This window comes from Brachycentrus maculatus, unplaced genomic scaffold (assembly GCF_059751285.1).
Source record: "Brachycentrus maculatus isolate JH-2025_06_01 unplaced genomic scaffold, ASM5975128v1 h1tg000060l, whole genome shotgun sequence".
Lineage (NCBI taxonomy): Eukaryota > Metazoa > Arthropoda > Insecta > Trichoptera > Brachycentridae > Brachycentrus > Brachycentrus maculatus.
In genome coordinates, this window is record NW_028280814.1 from 577,950 (window position 1) to 600,375 (window position 22,426).

General features: G+C 31.2%; 1 protein-coding gene across 1 annotated transcript; it reads left to right on the plus strand.

The window, feature by feature from the left end:
- The first annotated feature begins 305 nt into the window (after window positions 1-305).
- LOC148311645 (medium-chain acyl-CoA ligase ACSF2, mitochondrial-like) lies at window positions 306-10,227 on the plus strand. Its single transcript, XM_088256346.1, has 12 exons — window positions 306-775; window positions 2,995-3,199; window positions 3,977-4,105; window positions 4,666-4,886; window positions 5,415-5,542; window positions 6,419-6,525; window positions 6,628-6,755; window positions 7,404-7,572; window positions 7,993-8,106; window positions 8,361-8,503; window positions 8,924-9,065; window positions 9,441-10,227. Exons 1-12 carry the CDS (start codon window positions 720-722, stop codon window positions 9,666-9,668), a joined length of 1,770 nt encoding a protein of 589 aa, XP_088112472.1. The 5' UTR covers window positions 306-719; the 3' UTR covers window positions 9,669-10,227.
- The last annotated feature ends 12,199 nt before the right edge of the window (window positions 10,228-22,426 follow it).

Here is a 22,426-nt window from a genome sequence, read left to right on the forward strand (position 1 = left end):
TTTGTTTTTTTTTATGCTGCGATAATTTCTATATGTATTACTAAAAATATATTTCAATTGAATAAAGTACAATTTTACAAATTCTTATCATTATGTAATGCTGATATATGTACGAGTATTATGTTTATATGCGATAAGTTATCATCTGTCAAAATATGTTTGTTTTCAATAATTTGATTTCAGAAATTGTAAAATCGGGAAGGTTAATTGTTTCTAGTCTATGCTTATGTGGTTTGTAATACTTCTGTTATAATTTTTATATCAACTGGTTAGTAAATTAATGTACGTTCATAATTACAAACTTCAGTACTCTAACAATGCTGCTATCAGCTGGTTATCAGTTGTGTAGCGCACAGTCATACTGAAGCAAAATAAAATATTTTATATGTAATCATTCAAGATAAAATTCATATGTAATAGAGACATTTTACAATTTGCCTCTAAAACCGAAATGATTTTTTTAACAAACTGAATGTGTGTTTCTTAATTATATGTGTTTATAAACACTATTAACCTAAGTATGTGACTTCTGGGAATACATCGAAACAACATAATATTGTTTTGTTTTTCAATGTTGTTCATGAAGGTCCAGTATTAAATAAAATTAAGTTCGTGATCTAAATCTAATAAATAATCGTGTTTAAAGATCGAAAGAAGTGCGTGTTTAATTTAAAGAAAACTTTGAAATTAAGTATTAAATTTTATGGAATAACATATCGATGATGGCTTCAGTATCAAAAATTCTTCGAGGGCTGTTTTCATCAAGGCGTAGAAGGTCAGTATATTTGTTTAAAAAAATCTTTAAAGTACAATCGATATAGATAATGTCGGTAGTTATTTTTTGTAACATTTTTTTAACATTTTCTTTATTGTGAATTTTTTTTTTCAGTACAATAGATAAGCAATCAATTTTACAATAGTAAATTAAACACGACAACTTTACGTTTTTTTTAATACCATGTTAAACTTTTTTGCCGAATCAAAATAAAATGTTCGTTTTCTGAAAACTCATCGATATGATGATATATTGATACCAAATTACTATTGATAATTTTTATATAATCGGTCGTCGTAAAGAATGTTAAATATTGATTTGGATAAAATTTTAAAATAAAATTATATTATATATAGAATACGTAATAGGAGTTAAGGTGACAAATCGTAAAAAAGGACCATGAGTAAGTATGTACAGAATAATGTTTGGCTCAAAATTATCCTGAAAACCACAGATATTCATGTGAAAAAGTGAATATTGATTGTTTCAGTCTTTAGATTTTGAAAATAATGTTCAATAAATGCACGAAAATATTAAACCAAAAATTGATCGAAATATTTAACGATTTTTTAAAAATGTTTGTCATTATTTGTCATTTGATTTATTACTTTGTTTTTATTTTATTATTTCCTTATGTTCGTTGATATTAAAGTTTTATAATTTACATTAAAGAATATTTTTTTATATCCCATAACCAAATACATATTATATGCAACTACAATTTTTTTTTATAATTATAAGCGATTACATTTTTGAAAATAAATGATATAATACTTTTACAATAATTGAAACCTTTTTTGTATTTAAATTTTGTCCGATTCGTTAATTCTTCAATATTTTTAGCATCTTATCATACAGTTTTGACCATTTGTACATTAAGTTTTTTTTCCTAAATGTTGATCGTATTCTATTATTATTTATTTAAGTAAAGAAAGTCGGTTGTAACGTAGTTAAAATAGATTTAATACAATAATACTATAATCACTTTTGTAATTGTACTCCTCTAATTGGGACAGTTAACAAACACGTGATAAATTAATATGCACAACATATTTAAATGCATGTTATGTTAATGCTATCGTCAATAGGTAATTTTATCATAAATGTATAATATTACTGTGAATGTCAGTAAAACTAAGGAATTACATATTTGTCAACGAATTATAATGAACCTTGATGATATTGAACTTACACTTTTTATACTGAGAAATTAAACTTAGTACTGCGTATTGATATAAAACATAAATGAATTATCACACAAGTTTTAAAGTGTCTACTTTCTAGATTCTGAAAAAAATGATAAATCTTCCCCCGGGACCAATTGTGATTTAAAATGTTTTACCTATTTTCGTATTCAATTAACGGGGAAAGGGATTTATGAAAGGAATGTAGCTGTAACTGGAATGTAGGAATGTAACTGGAAGCTGATAAATGCCGAAAAAGACATGGCATTATGAAGTACACTACATAATTGGAATTTAACAAATCAGAAGTCGAAAAAATCATCGTTCATATATGAGGAGATGTATTAATGTACATAGAGGAATCGAAGCAAAAACATAACGTTGAGTAGTTTGGCTGTCTATTCTCTCTGCTTACTCTTAAGGGAAAGCAGCTTGACGGTAATACTTCTTACAATTCGCAAGACCATCCACATTTAAAATCTCATGACTCTCTTTAATTTTTGTATTTTTTCAGTATAATACTATAACATTTAACACTTATATGCTAATTAATTTATGTATTACTTGGTGTTTATTGAAATGAACGTTTTTATAACTATGTAACTGAAAAACCGGATACTAAATTATATCATTTTAATGTTTCATATAAATTTTTGTAAGCCTAAGCGGATCATTATTAGAAATAAACAACGGAACTCACTTCATGTCAAGTTTTTACTAAAAAAATATGTATTCAAATATCATTTTAAAATATAGTATTTAATTTAAATAATTAAATACCATATTATTTTATCATTTTAAATTTTATTTTTAATTAAAAAATTATATAATCTGTGAAAAAAGATGCCAGAACGCCGTTCCACCGCGTTACATGAAAAAAAACATGGAAATAGGTTTCCGATTGTGGTAGAGTAAGTTCTAACCCAGAAACTCTAGCTTAAGAGTCCGCGACACTTACCACGGGACCACGAAGTTAACATTCCACATGGCATAAGTCAATCGGTCATGAGGTAACGTGGCAATTTCCTTTGACAGTGCATGTGTGTGGGGAAGACGAGGCTTGACATCGGGTGCCAGCAGCTCCGGAGTGAGCTATCATCACCAGCTGGGCCAGCAGCCCTTGATCTATCGGACTATCGGGGAGACTCTCCAACGCGCTGCAGACATCTGGCCACAGCGCCAGTGTCTCGTGGACTGCCAGATGGGGCAGAATCTTACCTTCGCGCAAGTCCTAGAACAGGTACCTTGGAAAATAAGTTAATATCTCAGAGACAAAGCCAGTTTTAGAAGGTTGTTTAGAAAAATAGACGATTTTGATTTGTATACCTTTCTTTGATTTTAAAATCCAACGTTCAAAAATATTGGTGTTTACATCGGATTCATATAATAGTCTTTTCTGCATGTTTGATGAAATCACTTTCAGATCAAATTGCTTGTTGAAATTAGAAAATCGACTGTAAATTATATAAATTAGACAATAAGTATAAAAAATAGGTGTAATAAACAGCTGCTTCAGATTATTCCTCAAAAAAATATCATCTAAAAATTACCATCGTAATACATTAAAAAAAATAGTATATTACAGGAAAACTTATATATTTATGCGGCACGAGGGATGTAGTTATCATGTTTAGTTTTCTATTGTATAGATGTATAGTCTGTATATGTTTGTAGTGTTCGTATCTTTTTATTTTTTTTTGTCTTTTATATTTTTAATTTCTAAAGGGAGGCTGTTCATTTTTTTTATTCCTTATACGTAATTTTGATGGTACTGTTTTGTGTTGCATTCGGGTATTTTAAAATTATTTTTATATCTTTGGGATATGTTTGTTTTTGGTTTTGAGAGAGTTTTCTTTAAGAAGTTGTAAGATTGATGTATTTTGTGGATATATGCCATCCTTAGTACTGGGAATTTTTCAAAAAAGGTTTGTGTTGATAATGTTGATATTTTTTATAATATTATTTTAATAATTGTTGTCTGTTCTACTTTTATTTGGTTTAAAATGTTCATTTACAGGCAGATCGTTTGGCAGCGGGTCTGGTGCAAATTGGACTACGTCCTGGGGACCGTCTAGGACTGTGTGGTCCCAACTCTGCACGGTGGCTTGTCACCATGATGGCTGCCGCTAGAGCTGGACTCATCATGGTATTTATTATATATATTTTTAAATGTACCGAACTTAATATTCTAAATAATGTTTACATTTAAAATTTATGTTGCTCTGGTAATTAAGGCATAATTTACGATTAAGATAACTCTAACAATTTTGATGAAGTGTCATTTAAACCGTCTGGAGAGAAAAAATTACAAATATCAATAATTTGATTAATCTGACCACTCTCAAGTGATTGACATACCTGATCATGCCATTAAGTTTTTCTCGGTCGTCCTCTGCTCGTTTTTTTCAATTACATTCGTTTATAAACCCGCACATAAATTTATTATACCGTTCTTTTCTCACCCATTTCATTCAGAACTCCGCAGACAAGACACACAAGGCTTGGTGGGTGTCTGCAAAAAATGTTAATTATGTTTTTGGATTTTTAAATGAATATGTACGAGTATATGTATTTACATGAACACCGACACACATATATAGTTAACAAATAAATGTTTCCATTTTTTTGCGTATTTCATGATTTTCCCTATATATATGTGTATCAAGTTCTTGAAACGATGTAAATCTTCTATTCGGCATTTCCCAGGTTGCCATCAATCCAGCCTATACCCAAAGAGAACTGGACTATTGCCTGAAGAAGGTTGGTGTGAGGTGCTTGGTGATGCCGAGTAGCTTCAAGAAGCAGCAGTATTACGACATGATGATGGGGATCATGCCAGAACTGAGGAAGAGCAGTCCCGAAGAACTTCATAGTCCGAACCTTCCTGATTTCAAGTCTCTGGTCATTCTGGATGATCAGAAACTCCCGTGAGTGGTTTGATATATATATATATATTTTTAAACAAATTGTCAATTAGGGCTCAGCATTCATTCCACCGGAGACCACCGGAGAGGTCACATGTCTCTTCAGCCCGATTTATGGATATTTTTTTTTTAGAAAACATATACTCGTATATACGGAATTTATAATTTTTTGACTCCTCACCTTTCAATACCATAAAATTATCTTTTCCTTTCAAAACCATATAATTATTTCGAAGAAAAACTAATTTTTCAATGCAAAAATGGTGTTTTATAAAAAAAATCTATCACGTTAAATGTTACGTGAATTTAGAGAAAAATATTTTTTTTCGAAACCATGTAATTATTTCAAATAAAAATTAATTTTTCAATGCAAAAACAGTATTTTAAGAAAAAAAAAAATATGTAAAGTGTTGCCTGGATTTAGAGAAAATTAAGTTGCGACTTAACGAACGCTGATTTAATACACCCATTTATTGTTTCAAATTTACTTTTTTTTATCGATGATTTGACATTTCTTTCAATATCTTGCAGAGGAACTTTTACTTATTCGGAATTGATTTCTATGGCTACTCCAGCATCTATTCAAGGAATAGCTCACCTTCAAAACTCCATTCAACCTGACGATGGATGCAACATACAGTTTACGTCGGGAACCACAGGTACAATATTAAAATCAAACTTTTTTACATGTCGTATAAAGAAAAAGAATGAGTTGACAAAAATATTTCGTTTGCGAACAAATTAAAGCATTCTGTTTATAATATTTCAATACAAAGGCCTCCACTGCATAAAAGTTTTCTCAAACCAACCATAGATGGCTCCAGTGAATTCGCACTAATGCGTCATGTGAATCACGATATATGTAGGAGTTCCGAAAAAATCAGTAGTGTGGTTGTCAATCGCGGATAGAATGGTGAATGTTACACGTGTGTAAAGTGATCACTTGACGAGCCTATGACGAGCCCTGTAATACCCATACTTCCGAATACTTCTTCATGTATGTTGAGATATCAAAGTGTAATGCGATATTTTGTTTTTTTTTTTTGTTTTAACCCTTATCCGCACTTGTGGTGTATAGGGCACTGCATTGTAGCGACGCAGTGTTATCTTAATCGTTAATTTCACGAAGGCAAGGTGATCAGCCGTGCGCTTCTTGTACCAGTCTAATAATTAAATAATAAAACCCTTACCCGTACCCAAATGGTGCATAGGGCACTGCGTCATATAACGCAGTGTTATCTTGATCGTTTTTACACATGAAGGAAAGGTGATCAGCCCTCCGCTTCAGGTACCAGTCCAGGGTAATATTGAATAAATATTACAGTGGAAAATCAAGTCAAAACCAGTCTAAGGTGATATTAAATTGTGTCGGGTTGTGGTCCGTGGTTAGTGTCGCAGACTCTTGAGTCAGAGTTTCACTGTTCGACCCCAATCTACCACGATTTGATACCTATTTCTAATAATGAGCCGCTTAGGCTCACAGAAATAGTATGAAATAAGTATTTTTGTAAATAATAAAAAAAAAATATTTTTAGGGAAACCAAAAGCTGCATTGTGCTCCCATTTCAACTATATTAACAACAGTTATCTCGTCGGGAAGAGAAACGAGCTTTCGCAGAAGCATCATTCTATATGTACTCAGGTTTGTCAAAATAAATTAATTAGAGTCAAGTCTTTTTATAATTTGTCTTTACAAATGACTCATTTTATCCTCGTGATGATAATCTAGTATTTGTTGTATCAGGTTCCATTGTTTCATGCTTTTGGGCTGGTAATAGTGATATTGGCTAGTTTACAACATGGAGCTACCATTGTTCTTCCTTCCACGGGCTACAGTCCTGAGGAGTCTGTCAAGGCTAGCATAAAACAGAAGTAAGTAATGAATACCTCTACCTCCTTCCTCAAACTCATTTTTGCCTTTACCTTCCTTATTTTCATCAATTTGTATTTTTTTTTGTTCAAGTAGGTACTATCTACCCTCTAAATGTAATTATTTCCATACATGAAGTTTAAATAAATAAATAAAATATCATTATATTATAAAATACTTCCTTAGATTGGTCAAATGATTTCCAGTGTGTATTTTGAGGTGTGATTTTATCATAAATTATTCAATAGATTTATATTATCCACTGACACTTCGTGATGGAATTGCATTTTTAATATATTATTAGATTAAAACCAATATTTTTAGCTTTTCCACTTTATTTTTATTTGACCAGCGATCGGGTTTCGTCGTTACCGACATCATCAGACTGGTCCAGTCTGATGATGTCGGTAACGACGAAACCCGGTCGCTGGTCAAATAAAAATAAAGTGGAAAAGCTAAAAATATTGGTTTTAATCTAATAATATATATCATAAATTATTCATTCTTCACATTTTTCTTCAATCCGTGTTCATTCACTGTTGGAGATAAAACTTCATCTAAGTCTTCATTTTCTTCCTGACCCCTTGCTTCCACCTCATTCCTTATGTCTTTAAATCTGTCATCATAAGCATAATTTAATATTTTTTTAGGTGTACAATATTAACTGGAACTCCGACAATGTATGTGGATTTATTAAGTAAAAAACAACAGATGGGAGTTTCAATGAATTCTCCAGAACTCGCTATAACTGGTGGAGCTCCGTGCTCCCCAAAACTTTTCAATCAAATAAAAAATTCCATTGGAGTGTCCAAAATAAAGGTATCTTTTTATTATTTTATTGAAATATAGACAAATACAGTGTGGCGCAAAATTAATCACCCTAACGGAAGATGTTATATTTTTGCAAATGGCGTTTTACGTCAATCATATGGTATTTGACAATTGTAAACAAACAGATTGATAAAATGGGCACAAATATGTTTCAACACCGGTGGCATCCACTAGACGGATATCAACTTTCCCACTTCATAGAAAAACTGTATAACCCTGTAACCTTGCGGTTAAAAATAAATGAAAGCTTGGTCCTAAGTAATTTAATGTATTGGATCATTAAAAATATAGAAAAATCCATCCTCTAATTCTAATATTACTACATATACGTATACATGCGACGTTTTCTTTAGATTAAATTCAGAATTTACTATGGTCGTAAAGATAACCTTATATTTTCTTTTCCAGTCAGTATTTGGAATGACGGAAAATTCTGCAGTATCGTTCCAGTCATTGTTTGAAGAAACTGAAGAACAAGTTACACAAACTGTTGGTCACGTACAAGAACATACTGAGGTTCAGGTAAACCGATAAGCCACAATATAACAGAATTGTTTGTGGTCCCGTCATTAATGTCGTGGACTCAGAACATGATTCCCATTTTTAATAATGGGCTACATTGATCTACGAAAATAGTATGGAATGTGTTTACTCAAAACAAAAGTCTTTATCTTTAAAATAAAAACGTAATAGTTTATTCAAATACCGACGTTTAAAATTTTTGTGAATAAAATCGAAATAAAAATATAATAATTGCAATTATTTAATTTTTTTAGGTTGTCGATTCTAACGGTAAAGTGGTGCCTTATGGTGTTCCGGGAGAGCTGTGTATTCGAGGCTACTGCACCATGTTGGGATATTGGGGAGATCGAGAAAAGACACAAGAAATGATTGGGCCAGACAAATGGATGAAAACAGGGTAATTTTTTATCCATTTATTCATTATTTGTAAATTGGGATACTTCATATTTTTACGGTGTTTTCGCGTTTATCAACCCCATTTACAATGTTCCAATCTTCTCCGTACCTTTCAATAACTCTTTTCTTTTTAAAATTATATGTTTATTTCCAAAAAAAACTTATTTTTTCAATCCGAAAACTATGTTTTACGAAAAAAAATCAAATGCGTCAAAGTTACCTAGGTTTATAGAAATTAAAGTTGCTATTTAACGTATGTAGGGCCTTAAGTGCAAACAAAAACTTGAGATTACCGCTGTACGACTCTACCGCTTGCGGTTTGACGCTCGCCGCTCGTATCTTAGCCGCGGTCTTAGAAATGTATTGGATTGAAAAGTGACTGATTTAAAAAAAAAACTTAAAATGCAATAAATGCTTTCAGAGATCAATTCATTCTCCAAGAAGATGGCTACGGCAGGGTGGTCGGGAGGCTTAAAGACATGATTATCAGAGGAGGAGAGAACGTGTTTCCCAAAGAGATAGAAGACTTTCTCAACACACATCCAGACATTTTAGAAGCACATGTACTTTTTTTTTTCATATTTGATAATTGCCTTGGAAATTTCCTTGCCAATAGGCAAATAATAATGCACTAAAGATTTATGGCATACATATTTAATTTATATCCATCAATCAAGATCCGTCTCACAGCTCATTTATTTGTCTTATTCGTCTTGTCACATTTTTCAAATAAGACACCACCAAATCTGATAGATCCTTATGTTCCATTGCCTTATCAATTTTTGCCAACTGAATACCCTCTTTTGTACATTCTGTTTCCAATTTAAGTCTCTCCCTTTCAAAAATGGGACGTACCTAGTAATACCTAGATAATATCATAAGATAATACCTAGAATTCCTTGTGTATTTATAATATATTTATGCTTATAAATTTTCAGGTGTTCGGGGTGAAAGATGATCGGCTTGGTGAGGAAATATGCGCATGCGTTAAGTTACGAAGCGACAAGAAAATTGAAAGTAAAGAGTTGGAGAACTTTTGCAAAGGGAATATTTCTCACTTTAAAATACCAAAAATCCTAAAGATTGTTGAGGACTTTCCAAAAACCGCGTCTGGAAAAATACAGAAGTTCATCCTCAAAGAAATGGTGGAATCGGGAAAGATATGAAAAATATACAAATAATCTAAGTTCATATTTGAAAAATATGCTAGGACAAAAAGCTGTCGTGTTAAGAGGATATTCACAAAAACAGAATTCATTTCACCGAAGAGGTCACATGTCAGTTCACGCCCGATCTTTTGTATATATTATATTATACAATTCCTTAAAATATGATGATATATTATATACCAAGATATACATGACTGAAACAGAAACGAATGATTCCTTCATATGAAAGGAACATGGAGGTCTGTCGTTGTCTGGTTTAAGTAATTACGTAATGTTTTGGAATTACAATTATTGAACATAATCAGTTTTTCAAATACACCATATAAAAGAAAAAGAAGACTGAAAATCCAGGAAAGAAATACATTCAATAATGGTCAACTTGTGTAAGCGTATAAAGTGATCACTTAAGCGAGCCAATGACAAGTCGAAAGCCCCGTAAATTAACTGGTTTCCCCCAAGATACTTCGTAAAATATTACATAAATCTAAAAATATTAAATTATTACACTAGACTGACATATGATTGATATTAATTTTCAATAAATTCATGGCGAAACGATTTTCAACTTTATTTATCGCGATATTTTAAGATTGACTTCGTGTAGATTATTATTACGACATATTAAAACATATCACTTTGAAAACGGAAAAAGTAATACAGTAAAAAACACTCCCAAAATTAATTAGACAATATGTGTATAGGAAAAAAATACACTAATTATCGTTTTTAAATAAAAGTTTTTGCCATAATGCTATAAGCAGAAAATTTTGATGCAATGCAGCATGCAGTATGAAAATGTAAATAAAAATTAAAGTGTTTAGCCTTAGTGAATGTTTTAAACGTACATATTAATATTATACAACGCCTTGAACACGTAAACAGAGCTTAATTTTCACCCCATGAATGCAATACCTACCTACTAAATTACCAACCATAACATTACCAATTTTAACCATAACAACATTTTGAGTGTATCCTAAGTCTTGTTCACAAATTAGGATTGTCTCCAATTAAAGGAGTTATTTATCTTTTTTTTGACATCTCAACATAGATGAAGGAGAATATGGAAGGATAAGAAAATTATAGAAGGATAAAATTATAGAATTATGGAAGGATAAAAAATAAAAGAGAAAATATAAGAGAGTATGGAAGAATATATAAAAGAGTTTCTGCTTAATAAAACAAAAGCTTCTTCATCTCACTAAAAGATCTCTGGTAAAAATTATAGTGATTCAAGTGTCTATATATATATATATATATATTATATATATATATATATATATATATATATATATATATATATATATATATATATATATATATATATATATATATATATATATATATATATATATATATATATATATATATATATATATATATATATATATATATAGAACTTCCAAGAATTAGAGTATTATCAAGAATTAGAGTATTGTCAATCGTGGGTAGAATTGGTGAATGTTACACGTGTGTAATCACTGTGATCACTTTAACTAGCATATCACCGTCGTAAGTCCCGTAAATCCCCAGACTTATTTTATACTGCCCATGTTCTTCTTCATCTATGTTGAGATGTCAAAAAATAATATAACCATAGCTGCGGTTCAAGGTGCTAAAAACTAATTATTTTATTTTTGACTGAAAAATGCCATTCCCCCCCAGTGTCGGACCTACTACAGATTCACTAGGTACGATTTCTCATGCACTTACTTAAAAGGGAGCGAAAAATTATATGCCCCTATAAATTATAAACGTTTATATATCCGTCTCTTTTTCAGCAAGTCACAGGGGGTTGTATCCTGTTAAATACGGTATTGTTCCTGCTATTAAGGGGATATTCGCAAGCAGAGACTTTATTTCACCAGAGACCACCAGAGAGGTCACATATCTGTTCACGCTCGATTTTTCAAATAATGTATATTGGATATTTTTTGTTTTTTGAATATTTATAGAAAATATTTTTAAATCCTATATATATATTTTTTAATACCTTACCTTTCAATAACTCTTTTATTTTCAAAGCCATATAATTATTTCGAAAAAGTTACTTTTTCAATGCGAAAACGGTGTTTTAAAAAAAACACGGTAAAATGTTGCCTGGATTTAGAGAAAATTAAGTTGCGACTTGCTAGGCCTTAATTTTGGTTTTTTTGACCACTTGATCGTTAAAAAAACTATATTCACCTCTTGTTACTTTTTATTTGTTGTTGATTCCAAATTAAAACGATATTCCTCACATAATGTAGTAAAAAGACATTTATAAAATGCAAAAATATGAGAATATATCTCACAATACATATTAACAAATACTGTATGATATTACATAGTAAATCTGATAAGTATTATTCAAGTACTAATTAGTACTCGAATAATATTTTGTAGATTGGTACGATAAAACACACTTTTCCGAGTATTGTGATATAATACGAGTTTTTCTCAATAGACGTCAGCCTTGTGAAAATTTTATGACGGCAAACAGCTCTGTACAAGTACAAAAGAAATTTAAGTACCTATTTTTATTTAACTATTGTTTCCAAACAAATATATGTATTGGGTGTTTTTTGAGGTTTGGTTTTTAAACTGGCAACATTGTTTCTACAGACTGTCAATTTACCAGTTGACAGTTGATTTGTAGTCGGTACGTTTTGCCGATTTACCATGAATAGACTGAATGACAATTATGCACGTCATAGGTTCGGTGAATGGGCCGAAAACAATATACAGCTTGATCCTCGTTTTTTAACGCAAAATTTTGATCACCAAAGATACATATTTTTGGTCAAATGGATATGTCAATAAGCAGGATTGCTGAATTCGGAGTGGATAAAACCTAGAAGCCTTAGTCGAGACGCCTTTAAATCAATTAAAAGTCACTGTTGGAGTGCTTTATGGGTAGGTGGAATCATTGACCCACATTTTTTTTCAAGATGTTGCCGGCCAGAATGTTACGGTCAATGGAGAGCGCTACAGAACCATGATTTCTGACTTCTTCGGACCTCAGTTGAATGGCATTGAAATGACGGAGCTGTGGTTTCAATAAGATGGCGCAACATGCCACACACCGGGTGTCACCATAAAATTTTAATTTTTATACCTCTAAAAAAACACACTATATTTGTTTGATTCTGATTGGAGTTGATACTCTAAAAATGCTTTAATTCTCTCACATAATACCCCATAAGTATATCCATTTAAATATAACCCTTATTTTTTCCCTGAATTTATTTTTAAAGATTAAATTATGTTGTATGGTCAAAGTGATGATTTTTATCAGTCTTTATTGATTTGGCGTTTAATTTGTAGTACTCCATATTAATTTATGAATTAATTTTTAAATCAAACACAGTTTTGCATTTTCAAACGAATGTTTCAAAGATTCATTTGAAAATGCCATAACTAGGCGAAACAATTGTCACAATATTTATTTTCATGTATTTTTAGTAAAATTCAACTTGGTAGACTCAAAAAATCTGTTTGATTTAAAAATTAATTCATAGATTTTTATTAGCTTAACAATCAGTGTGATCACCTGTTATTTTGATTTTATTAAAAAACTTTGAATTGGATTATCCTTTATTGTGTTGCGATGTTCTAAGTCGGCTATCATATCATTATGATAATGATAAAAATAGAGCAAAAATCATTTTTATTAATCAATACTAAATACTTTTCCAGAAATTATGGAATTCATAATGTTCTTATCTGATAGTGTAAATCGTAGATCCCACTCAAAATTGAAAAGAAAATCATTATAAAATAGAAAGATTTAATTTCTATTTTTCTGGGTGTTTCTGATGTATTTTTCACATCTACCTTCCCTATCCTCACTATCTTACCTACAGACAAGCCTCTCAAATGAAAGCTTTTCGGGTTGTTTAGCGCGTTAAGCTACCGTGTTAGAGGTCTCGGGTTCAGTTCCCAAAGGGGGGGGGGGGAAATATTAGTGATTTTAAACTGTAATATTTATTTTATATTACCCTGGACTGATCTCTGAAGAGCGGGAGAGATCACCTTAGCTTTATATAAGTGACGGTCAAGACTGCGTCAGTACGATGCAGTGCCCTATGCAGCATTGGATGCAGACAAGGGTAAGGAAAGTATAAAAAATCTAACGGTTAAAGTGATTTTCGAGGACAATTCGACAAGGTAATTAATTTTTTTAATTTAATCCGACGTCTTTTATTAGGATTTAATAAAATAATAATAAAACCCTTATCCGCACCCCAATGGTGCATAGGGCACTGCGTCATATAAACGCAGTGTTATCTTGATCGTTTTTACACATGAAGGAAAGGTGATCAGCCCTCCGCTTCAGGTACCAGTCCAGGATAATATTGAAAAAATATGACAGTGAAAAAATCACTTCTATTTATTTTACCCCCCTTGGGAATCGAACCCGGGACCTCCAGAACGGTAGCCGAGCGTGCTGACCATTACACTACGGAGGCGGACAGGATTTAATTCAATATTATACATTTAATTCAATATTATACATGATGATGATTATGACATCGACAAACCTTAGTATTTTTTTCCGATTTATCGTTAATACCATTTCGCAGTAATTTTGTATGCTGTCATAATTGTCTTTGAATCATTTTGTTGCTAAACAATGTGGGAATTTTGTTATTATTATCTATGTATAAAATTGTACATACTCCGTATTATTGATACGGAACACAATATATCTTTTAATTCCCTTCAAACAATGACACGTTTATATAATATCATGTTAATACATTCATACGAATAAATAATAAAAATAATTTCATTGAATGTACATATTACGTCACTATGTAAAAATTTCAACTAAAAGATTTATATTATGTACATATATGCCCATATATCTACACGATTTTTTTTACGGATTAGTAAAATATAATATACCTAATCTATTACTAAAAAAAACGATTTTACTACTGTAGTATTGTATAAAATATTATTTGAAATTTTTATGATTCAATGCTGATATAGGTACCGCGTTATCGGAGGGAAAGTTAGAGGGGTTTAATATTACATATAAAATATATTTTTACATTTTAACCAGCGGAAATGACTGAAATCAGTCATTAAAATTGAAATACAATTTAAAAACATCAAACCTCTATAACGTGGGAACGTTAGAGGGATCCAATAACGCAGTTGGAGGGATCCAATAACGCAGTTCCTTTCTCAACGTTATAGGGGGGTTACTGTACTACCCTTTTGCGAATATAGATTGTTGATATAGGTTGTTGCCATACTCGTATTTCTCACATAATATGTCTTTGTTTCTCACAAATTCTGAACTGAAAATTTGAGGTTAATGCGGTTGGTAAAAGAAGCAGAGGGAAACTTTGTATTTTCAGGTATGTCAAATACTTAAAACAGTAAAGTCGGAATAATAAGCAGGTATATGTGTATAAGGAGATGCATGAATGTAGAAGAGGGGAAGATTGTTTGCAAAGACAGATTGGTGTGGCATTCTATTCTCACTGCCTTCCCCTGCGAAGAAGCGGCGTGATGGTTAGTTAGTTAGAAATTGTTATCAAGCAGTATTACGAATGCCAGAATAAAGACGAAACCTCTGAAATAAAATAATTAAATATGATACGTATTTGTACCAATCCACTGTTGGCAAATACCGAGAAATTATATATTATAATATGTATCTATAATTGTGTATTGTACGAGAAATTGTTCTATTTGATAGAACATTCTATTTATAAGAAAGGCGTTATGGATCAATAAAGTTTATAATAAATATTAAAATATGTAAAAATTATTATTATACAGGGGCGCACAATAATATAATAATACTCGTCACAGTAATACAACATTAGATAGACCCCCAAAAAAATAAAGTTTTTGGGGGTCTGCTACAAAAGAAAGACAACATTAAATAAAAATTTTCAGCCTCTGGATTTTTCATCTAGTGGATTCTCAAAAGATGGCATCATCACAAATAAAAAATCCACATCTGTCAACATTTCACCCAGCATACGAATGCCAACATACAGGATGGCGCAAAATGTATCACCCTATGGGAAGATGTTATAATTTTTATAAATGGCGTCGTACGTCAATCATATTTGACGTTTGTAAACTAGACAGTTGCAGTATACAAACGAATATGAGGTGGCGCAAAATTAATCGTCTAATTTTGTTTTTGAATAACGTTTTTGCTAAATAAAAAAAAAAGTTTTTGAGTGATAGAAATCTTTATTTGGACCTTTACAATTTATTCCATTGATTTTTAAGGTCCAAAAAAAGATTTCCAGAAAATATTATTATTTGTAAAGATGATATCCGTCAAGCGGCTGCCGCCAGTGTTGTTGCACATTTGTGCCCGTTTTATCAATATGAGTTTAATATTGTTTAAGGCATTAGCCGTAAATAATATAAAAAATTAAAAATGCATAAGAAAGGCTTGATGTAGTTCTCTGTGCCTTCCGTGTGTGCGAGTGAGAATTCCATCGATCCTTTCTTTTATACCTTCATGGCTCTAGTTCTTAATTAAAAAGATTTGTAGCAAATAGGCAAATAAATAAATTGCCTGTTTGCGAAGCCTGTAGACATGGTTTCGAGCTAAATTACTAAACTACGTTAGTGCCAATGCACCCAAAGCAATTTATTTAGCGATCTAAGTTGTGTGGAAACAATTCTATTAAGATATTCCTTTCTACGAATTCGTTAATATTAACACCTGCTATATATCGTTATAGAGCGCTCATAAAAATTTTGGTGCAAAACTAATTTGATGCAATTTTTTATTCTATTATATTACGATATATTCTAAATAAGTTTAAAATAAACTAATACCTTGTACGCGTTTAGTTGAGTAGATGCTTGACTGCAAATTGGCGTCCAGTTTGATTCCCGCCAGTCTCAAAAGAATCCAAGAAGGATTTGTGACATGGATGTTTTTCTGTATATTTTTTACATACTTTCCGTGCCTCTTCCATTTTTTTCCTAAGAGACTCTTACAACTTAACGGCGAGTGGGTTTTTTCATTAAAAATGTATATTATAGACATAACTCAGTATTGGTGTCAACCAAATCGACTTAAAATTTTTACTGAAAATCCAAATGTGAGCCTCTTGATTTTTTTACTTTAGAGCCTCTAAAGTAAAGGTAAGATAGAATTAACATACCATTGAAGTTACGATTCTATTGTTGAACAAAATAAAAATAACAAGTTTATCAGATATACTACTACTACTACCATTACGGCATTTCCCCGCAGGGGTAGGCAGAAAGGATGGGAGGCCACATTCTTCTGTCCTGACATACACTCCTCGCCTCCTTCACATCCCTCGGCGTAATATATGCCCTCCCATTACGCAGCCTTTTGACACCACCAGATATAATTTTTCTAAATTCACTTACCTACATGTTTATAAGATTATATTCTGTTTTAGAACTCGAGATGAATGTTATTTAAATACCATATGCAAGTTTGTTAATGCACATACAAAATCTAAATGATCGAAAGTGATTTCGTAAATGTGGATTTTATAAAGCCGTTTGCTGGTCCTGATAGAAGCATAACACTTACTGTTGACGATGACTAATGTTCTATGATACGATTTCCAATATATATTAATTATCGAATGCATAGTAGGATCATAATAATAACAATAGACTATATTATGAACTCGTATATTAGGTTTTTTCGACACTATCTCATATTTTCTGCTCATATCTCGTATCGTGCTAGCCAGAGCCGTCGCGAGAAGCGCGAAAAATAACGCCTCTGTCCAAAATTACTTGTTTTTAAAAATTAAAATAATGAAGAAAATAAAAACAATACGAATTGGATCTATACATGCATATTTTTTTGGAAGTCATATAAAGTTTAATTAAAGATCCCTATTTTGCAAGTTGGAAATGCCGTTTGTATATTTTAAATAATCGTAATCGATAATTCAGAAGCAAAATGTCTTAGAAAACATGATTGAAAAGTTGGATTTGGAATCTTTTATTGGTTTAGTTGAGAGGTAATTCGATGGCAGATGGCGTCATTCTTAAAGTAAAATTACACACTCACAAACTGTAAACATGGTTGGTGCTCTTTTTCGGGCGGTTTGTTTGTTTGTTTTCACTGTTTTCAGTAGTGGTAGCTCAGAAAATCCCCGGAAAACACATAACACGTTAGTAAGCGTAATCTAATGATAAATCACTTGTCTGCGAATAATTACACACACGGACAAGGCGGCCCTGGTGCTGAGCAAATAATTATGTATTTTGCTTACTCTGCTCATACACAGTAGGACACATCTCTCCTGTTTACTTCAGCTTAGTCTTATCATGATCGCTCTCCATCAGATGGTTTATATAGTGAGATGACCTACTATCAAGAGCACAATTTTTTTTCCGGTGAACTGAAAACTTGACGGTGTATATTTTAATGTTTTTCGGTAAAAGTATTGGAGTATTGATAATGAAAAACATCTGTAAAGAGTTTACCATCTTAAGGAAATATACTGTATCCCAATGCATCGCTCATATAAGAAGGTAGGACATTTTAAATTTAAGACCTTTTTTATACCTCGTAGGTACTAAAGAACCTAATATATTTAGTACCAAAACGTGGATAATTTTTTTTTATTTATTTGTAGTAGTGAAATTAATATAATTATGTAATAAAAGTCAATTGTTTCAAGCAATTAAAGGTTTAAACATAATAATGGCTTTTTGTTCTTTAAACATAAAAAAATATTGTATCTTGAAACATTTTATAATGTTATATATCGAGTGTATATAAAAAAAATACTTGGTATTTACATTTTAATGTAAAAAAACAAACAATTCGTAACGTCAATAAGTATGACAAAAAGAGTTGTTTTAATATCTGGATTCAAAATAGCTAAGCTTGTAACCCCTATTAAGAACTTGTAACCCCTATTAAGAAATAATGATGATACCGCGGAGTTGAATTATCCTGTTACTGACTCCTGTGAGTACTTTGACACACACGTAATTATGCAATGTGTTGTTAAAACATAATGCTTTATTTCGATAAGCGAATTTTGCATTTGAAAATGGTAAAGGATATTATCAAGATTTCTTATGTTTATAAATACAGACAGATCAGGTATCACCCAAAATGGGATGCTTTGCCAGTAAATTAAAAAAATATACAGACAGAATTTACAAAAATATTTTATACCATTTACAGCAGGGTTTCCTAACCCTATTTATACCATGCGGCATTTAATATTTAAGACCTTTTTTATACCTTAAAGTACATGAAGGAACCTTATATATTTTGTACGAAAACGTATATAAAAAATATTTATTTATTAGTAGTAGTTAAAATAGCATAATTATGTAATAAAACTACATTGTTTCAACCAATTATATGTTTTAAACGTAAAAATGTGTTTTTTTTTACTTTAAACATAAAAAATATTGTATCTTGAGATATTTTATAATGCTTTATATCGGGTGTTTATAAAAAATACTATTTATATTTTAATTTAAAAAAAGATAGTATATGGTCCATGCCACATATCAACGTTTCGAAAATCTCCACCCCCACCCCCCCATATGAAATTTTTATTGACCTTAAAATATTCTGAATAAAAAATTGCTTCAAATAAAAAATGCGCAAACACAATATATTAAAATTATTTAATTTTCTTAAATAAACAATATGTATATACGAGTGCACTAATAAATATCATTTTGAATAATTTATAAAGCGCCATTTTCGTAAAATACTACCTCAAGGGTGCTTTAAGGGAGTATATTATATTGCATTGCTACTCGAAAGAAAATAAGTGCGATCCTTGGGTTTGATGTGAGCTGCAAAGAGTTTTTATGTGGGGTACTAATTTGGAAAATGCATTTTTCGACAATAATGTAACAAATATTAATGATTTTCGCATTAACTCCCCCCCCAAGACATTCAAATTGCCCTCCAGTCGAGCGTACGCCCCACGTTGGGAAACACTGATTAAAAAACTAACTAACTAACTAACCATAACGCCGCTTCCCCGTAGGGGTAGGCAGAGAGAATAGAACGCCACACCACTCTGTCTTTGCAAACATTCTTCGCCTCTTCCACGTTCATGCATCTCCTCATACATACCCGCCGATTGTAACGACTCCTAACCTAACCACTTTCAAGTATTTGGCATACCTGATCGTGCCATGTTTTTCTCGGTCTTCCTCTGCTCTTTTTTCCACTTACATTCGCCTCATAAATTTGTTTTACCGTTCTTTCCTCACTCATTCGTTCTACATGTCCAAACCATCTCAACACACCTTTCTTTATTTTATCGATAATGCTTATCTCAGCTTTGCATTCCTTCCTTATTTCACTATTCGCACATCTATCATAAATCGTTTTGTCGCACATTCTTCTGAGAGATCGCATTTTGACTGCATTCAACACTGATTAGAGTATGTTAAATCCGATATATTCCCCCCAAGTGAAAATAGCCTATTACCGAATATTTCTATTATGATTATTTTATAAATGAGTAAGATTGATGTATCTATTCGAAAAGATTAAAATGAAATAATCACATATTATACAATCCATTCAAATGTCTACATGATTCATATAAATATCATAATCTTGGCATATTTTTTCATAATAATAACTTTCGCGGTAGATAACATTTGTTAATCCAATCCCAAAATTACACAACTTACTATTAATTTATTTTTACTTAGTTGTCAAAAATAAAAATGTTTTACTAATTTATTTCTAACACCTTATAAAATATGCGTTACGAGAAGTTACAATAAACATATTTTATATTGTAGTAAAAAATACAGTTTCTTGTAATTTCCAGTTTTTTAGTACATTTTATACCAGTTGGCAGTTGCTAATCTGGCCCAGATTTCTGGGAACAAATGTCCACGTGAATTTTTAAAGGGAAATGATCTTTGTATGGGCCCATAAATATGGGTAATTCCACTCTCCTTATCATTCATCGTTGTGTAATACCACTTTAAAAAACACTACTTCGTAACTACCGGTAAAAATATTTCCATTGTCATTCATTTGTCTTCTCTCTTTCTTTAAAATTTTAGTTTTGTATAAATATCAGACCAAAACAAGTTCATTTTAGTCTACATTTAACCTGATGATGGAATGATTATTCCAAAATCGGGAGTCAAGAAGTAGTGTTTTTTAAAAGTGGTATTACACAAAGTGAACTGTGAATGATAAGGAGAGTGTTATATTACCATACCACAAAATTAACAATGCTTTTAATGAATAATTCCAGTCGTTGGACACATTTTTTATACTGCGCATCTCAAAATATGACTTATACTGACAGATATTAATTTTAAATTATCAGAGCAAGTGGATCTGGGGAATGGAATCCAAGCTACTTGAATGTACTTGGTCGTAGACCCCTGCAGTATGAGAATATGGGACAAAGTTTGCAAAAGGCTGCTAATAAATGGCCACACAGACCTTTCGTGATATCACGTAGTGAGGGAATCTCTATGACTTACAGTCAAGTGCTCGAAGAGGTTTGTAATTTTTTTTGAAGTTTATGATATATTTTCTTATTTCAACGCCAACAATTTAATATACACGAACAAGGTGGCACAAACGTTGTAACCCGATGTTACAATTTTTAGTCCTGTATTTGGAACGTTTTTTTTTGTTTTACATATCCATAAAAAAATTACAGCCAATAAACAACGGGTCGCTTTTGTGCCACCTTGTACATGCGTATGATGCCGGTAATCGTTTAATTTTTTTTTTACATTTTATGATGTATGATTTAGTTTACAGTTTACGATGTATGAATTCAAGTATGATACTGTACATAAATTTAGATACTTCTAGGCAATGACGATTTTTTTTATGGGATTTTTCAAGGATTTTATTTTCAGGAAAATTTTATTTTAAGGAAAAGGGTCTAGGTCTAAGTCTAGGTCTAAACTATAAACATAATTTCAACCTGATACAAATTGTATCTCGAATAATCGCCTGTATTGTCATTGAATCTAAAATCATTGTTTTTAATCGCCCACGAAGAATAAATCATCTCCAGTAAAAAGATCGAAAATTGTGCATAATAGATCAGTCACTAGGTATTATTACTTATTTTGAGATTGCTGGACGAAGTCAGGAGACTAAAAATCCAGTCGATTTAATATAATGTATAATCAAATTTAACGATAATCTCGGGTTCGGTATAAGCTGATTGTGAAACAGCTGATTTCATTCCGACTTGTCCAAAAAAAATCGAATTCATTTTGATTGTTCTTTATTATCTTAACTAAAAAGAAATAATTATTTTTAAAAACACTAACGTTTATAGTGCAGATAATCATTTCTAAAGTCGATGTTTGTTTATATTTAGATGTTGCCAAACTTAGATCACTGCATAAAACTATTTTTTTCACTTAACATCCAAGTGACTGAAATTTAGCTACGTCTTATGCTACCGCTTATCATTGCCCTACTTAGGCTTTAACTTTATAAGTTTTATAACCTATTCCCTATTTGTGATTGGATTTACTCTTTGTGTTTAAAGTTACTATAATTACAAAAACACGCGTTGCATAAAACTTTACTACCTACATATTTGATATAGAAAGCACTGCGTCTTAATTTTTATTTCTAGCAACATCAGTAACTTAAATAAGTGCCTATTGAACTTCGAATAATTTCTAAATCTAGCCGTTCATTTTTTCAAAGAAAAACGCGGTTCCACACAATTATTTAATTTTTGACAGAAATTTTGACAATTTGGGTTGTGATGTTTATAAAATAAGTATATTTTAAAATTTAG

Bases quoted from the DNA above. Each gene is read 5' to 3' on its own strand.
- LOC148311645 (XM_088256346.1), top strand. From the start codon at position 720: ATGATGGCTTCAGTATCAAAAATTCTTCGAGGGCTGTTTTCATCAAGG. The intron at 776-2,994 runs GTCAGTATATTT...TTCCTTTGACAG, and splicing joins TTTTCATCAAGGCGTAGAAG to TGCATGTGTGTGGGGAAGAC. The intron at 5,543-6,418 runs GTACAATATTAA...AAATATTTTTAG, and splicing joins GTTTACGTCGGGAACCACAG to GGAAACCAAAAGCTGCATTG.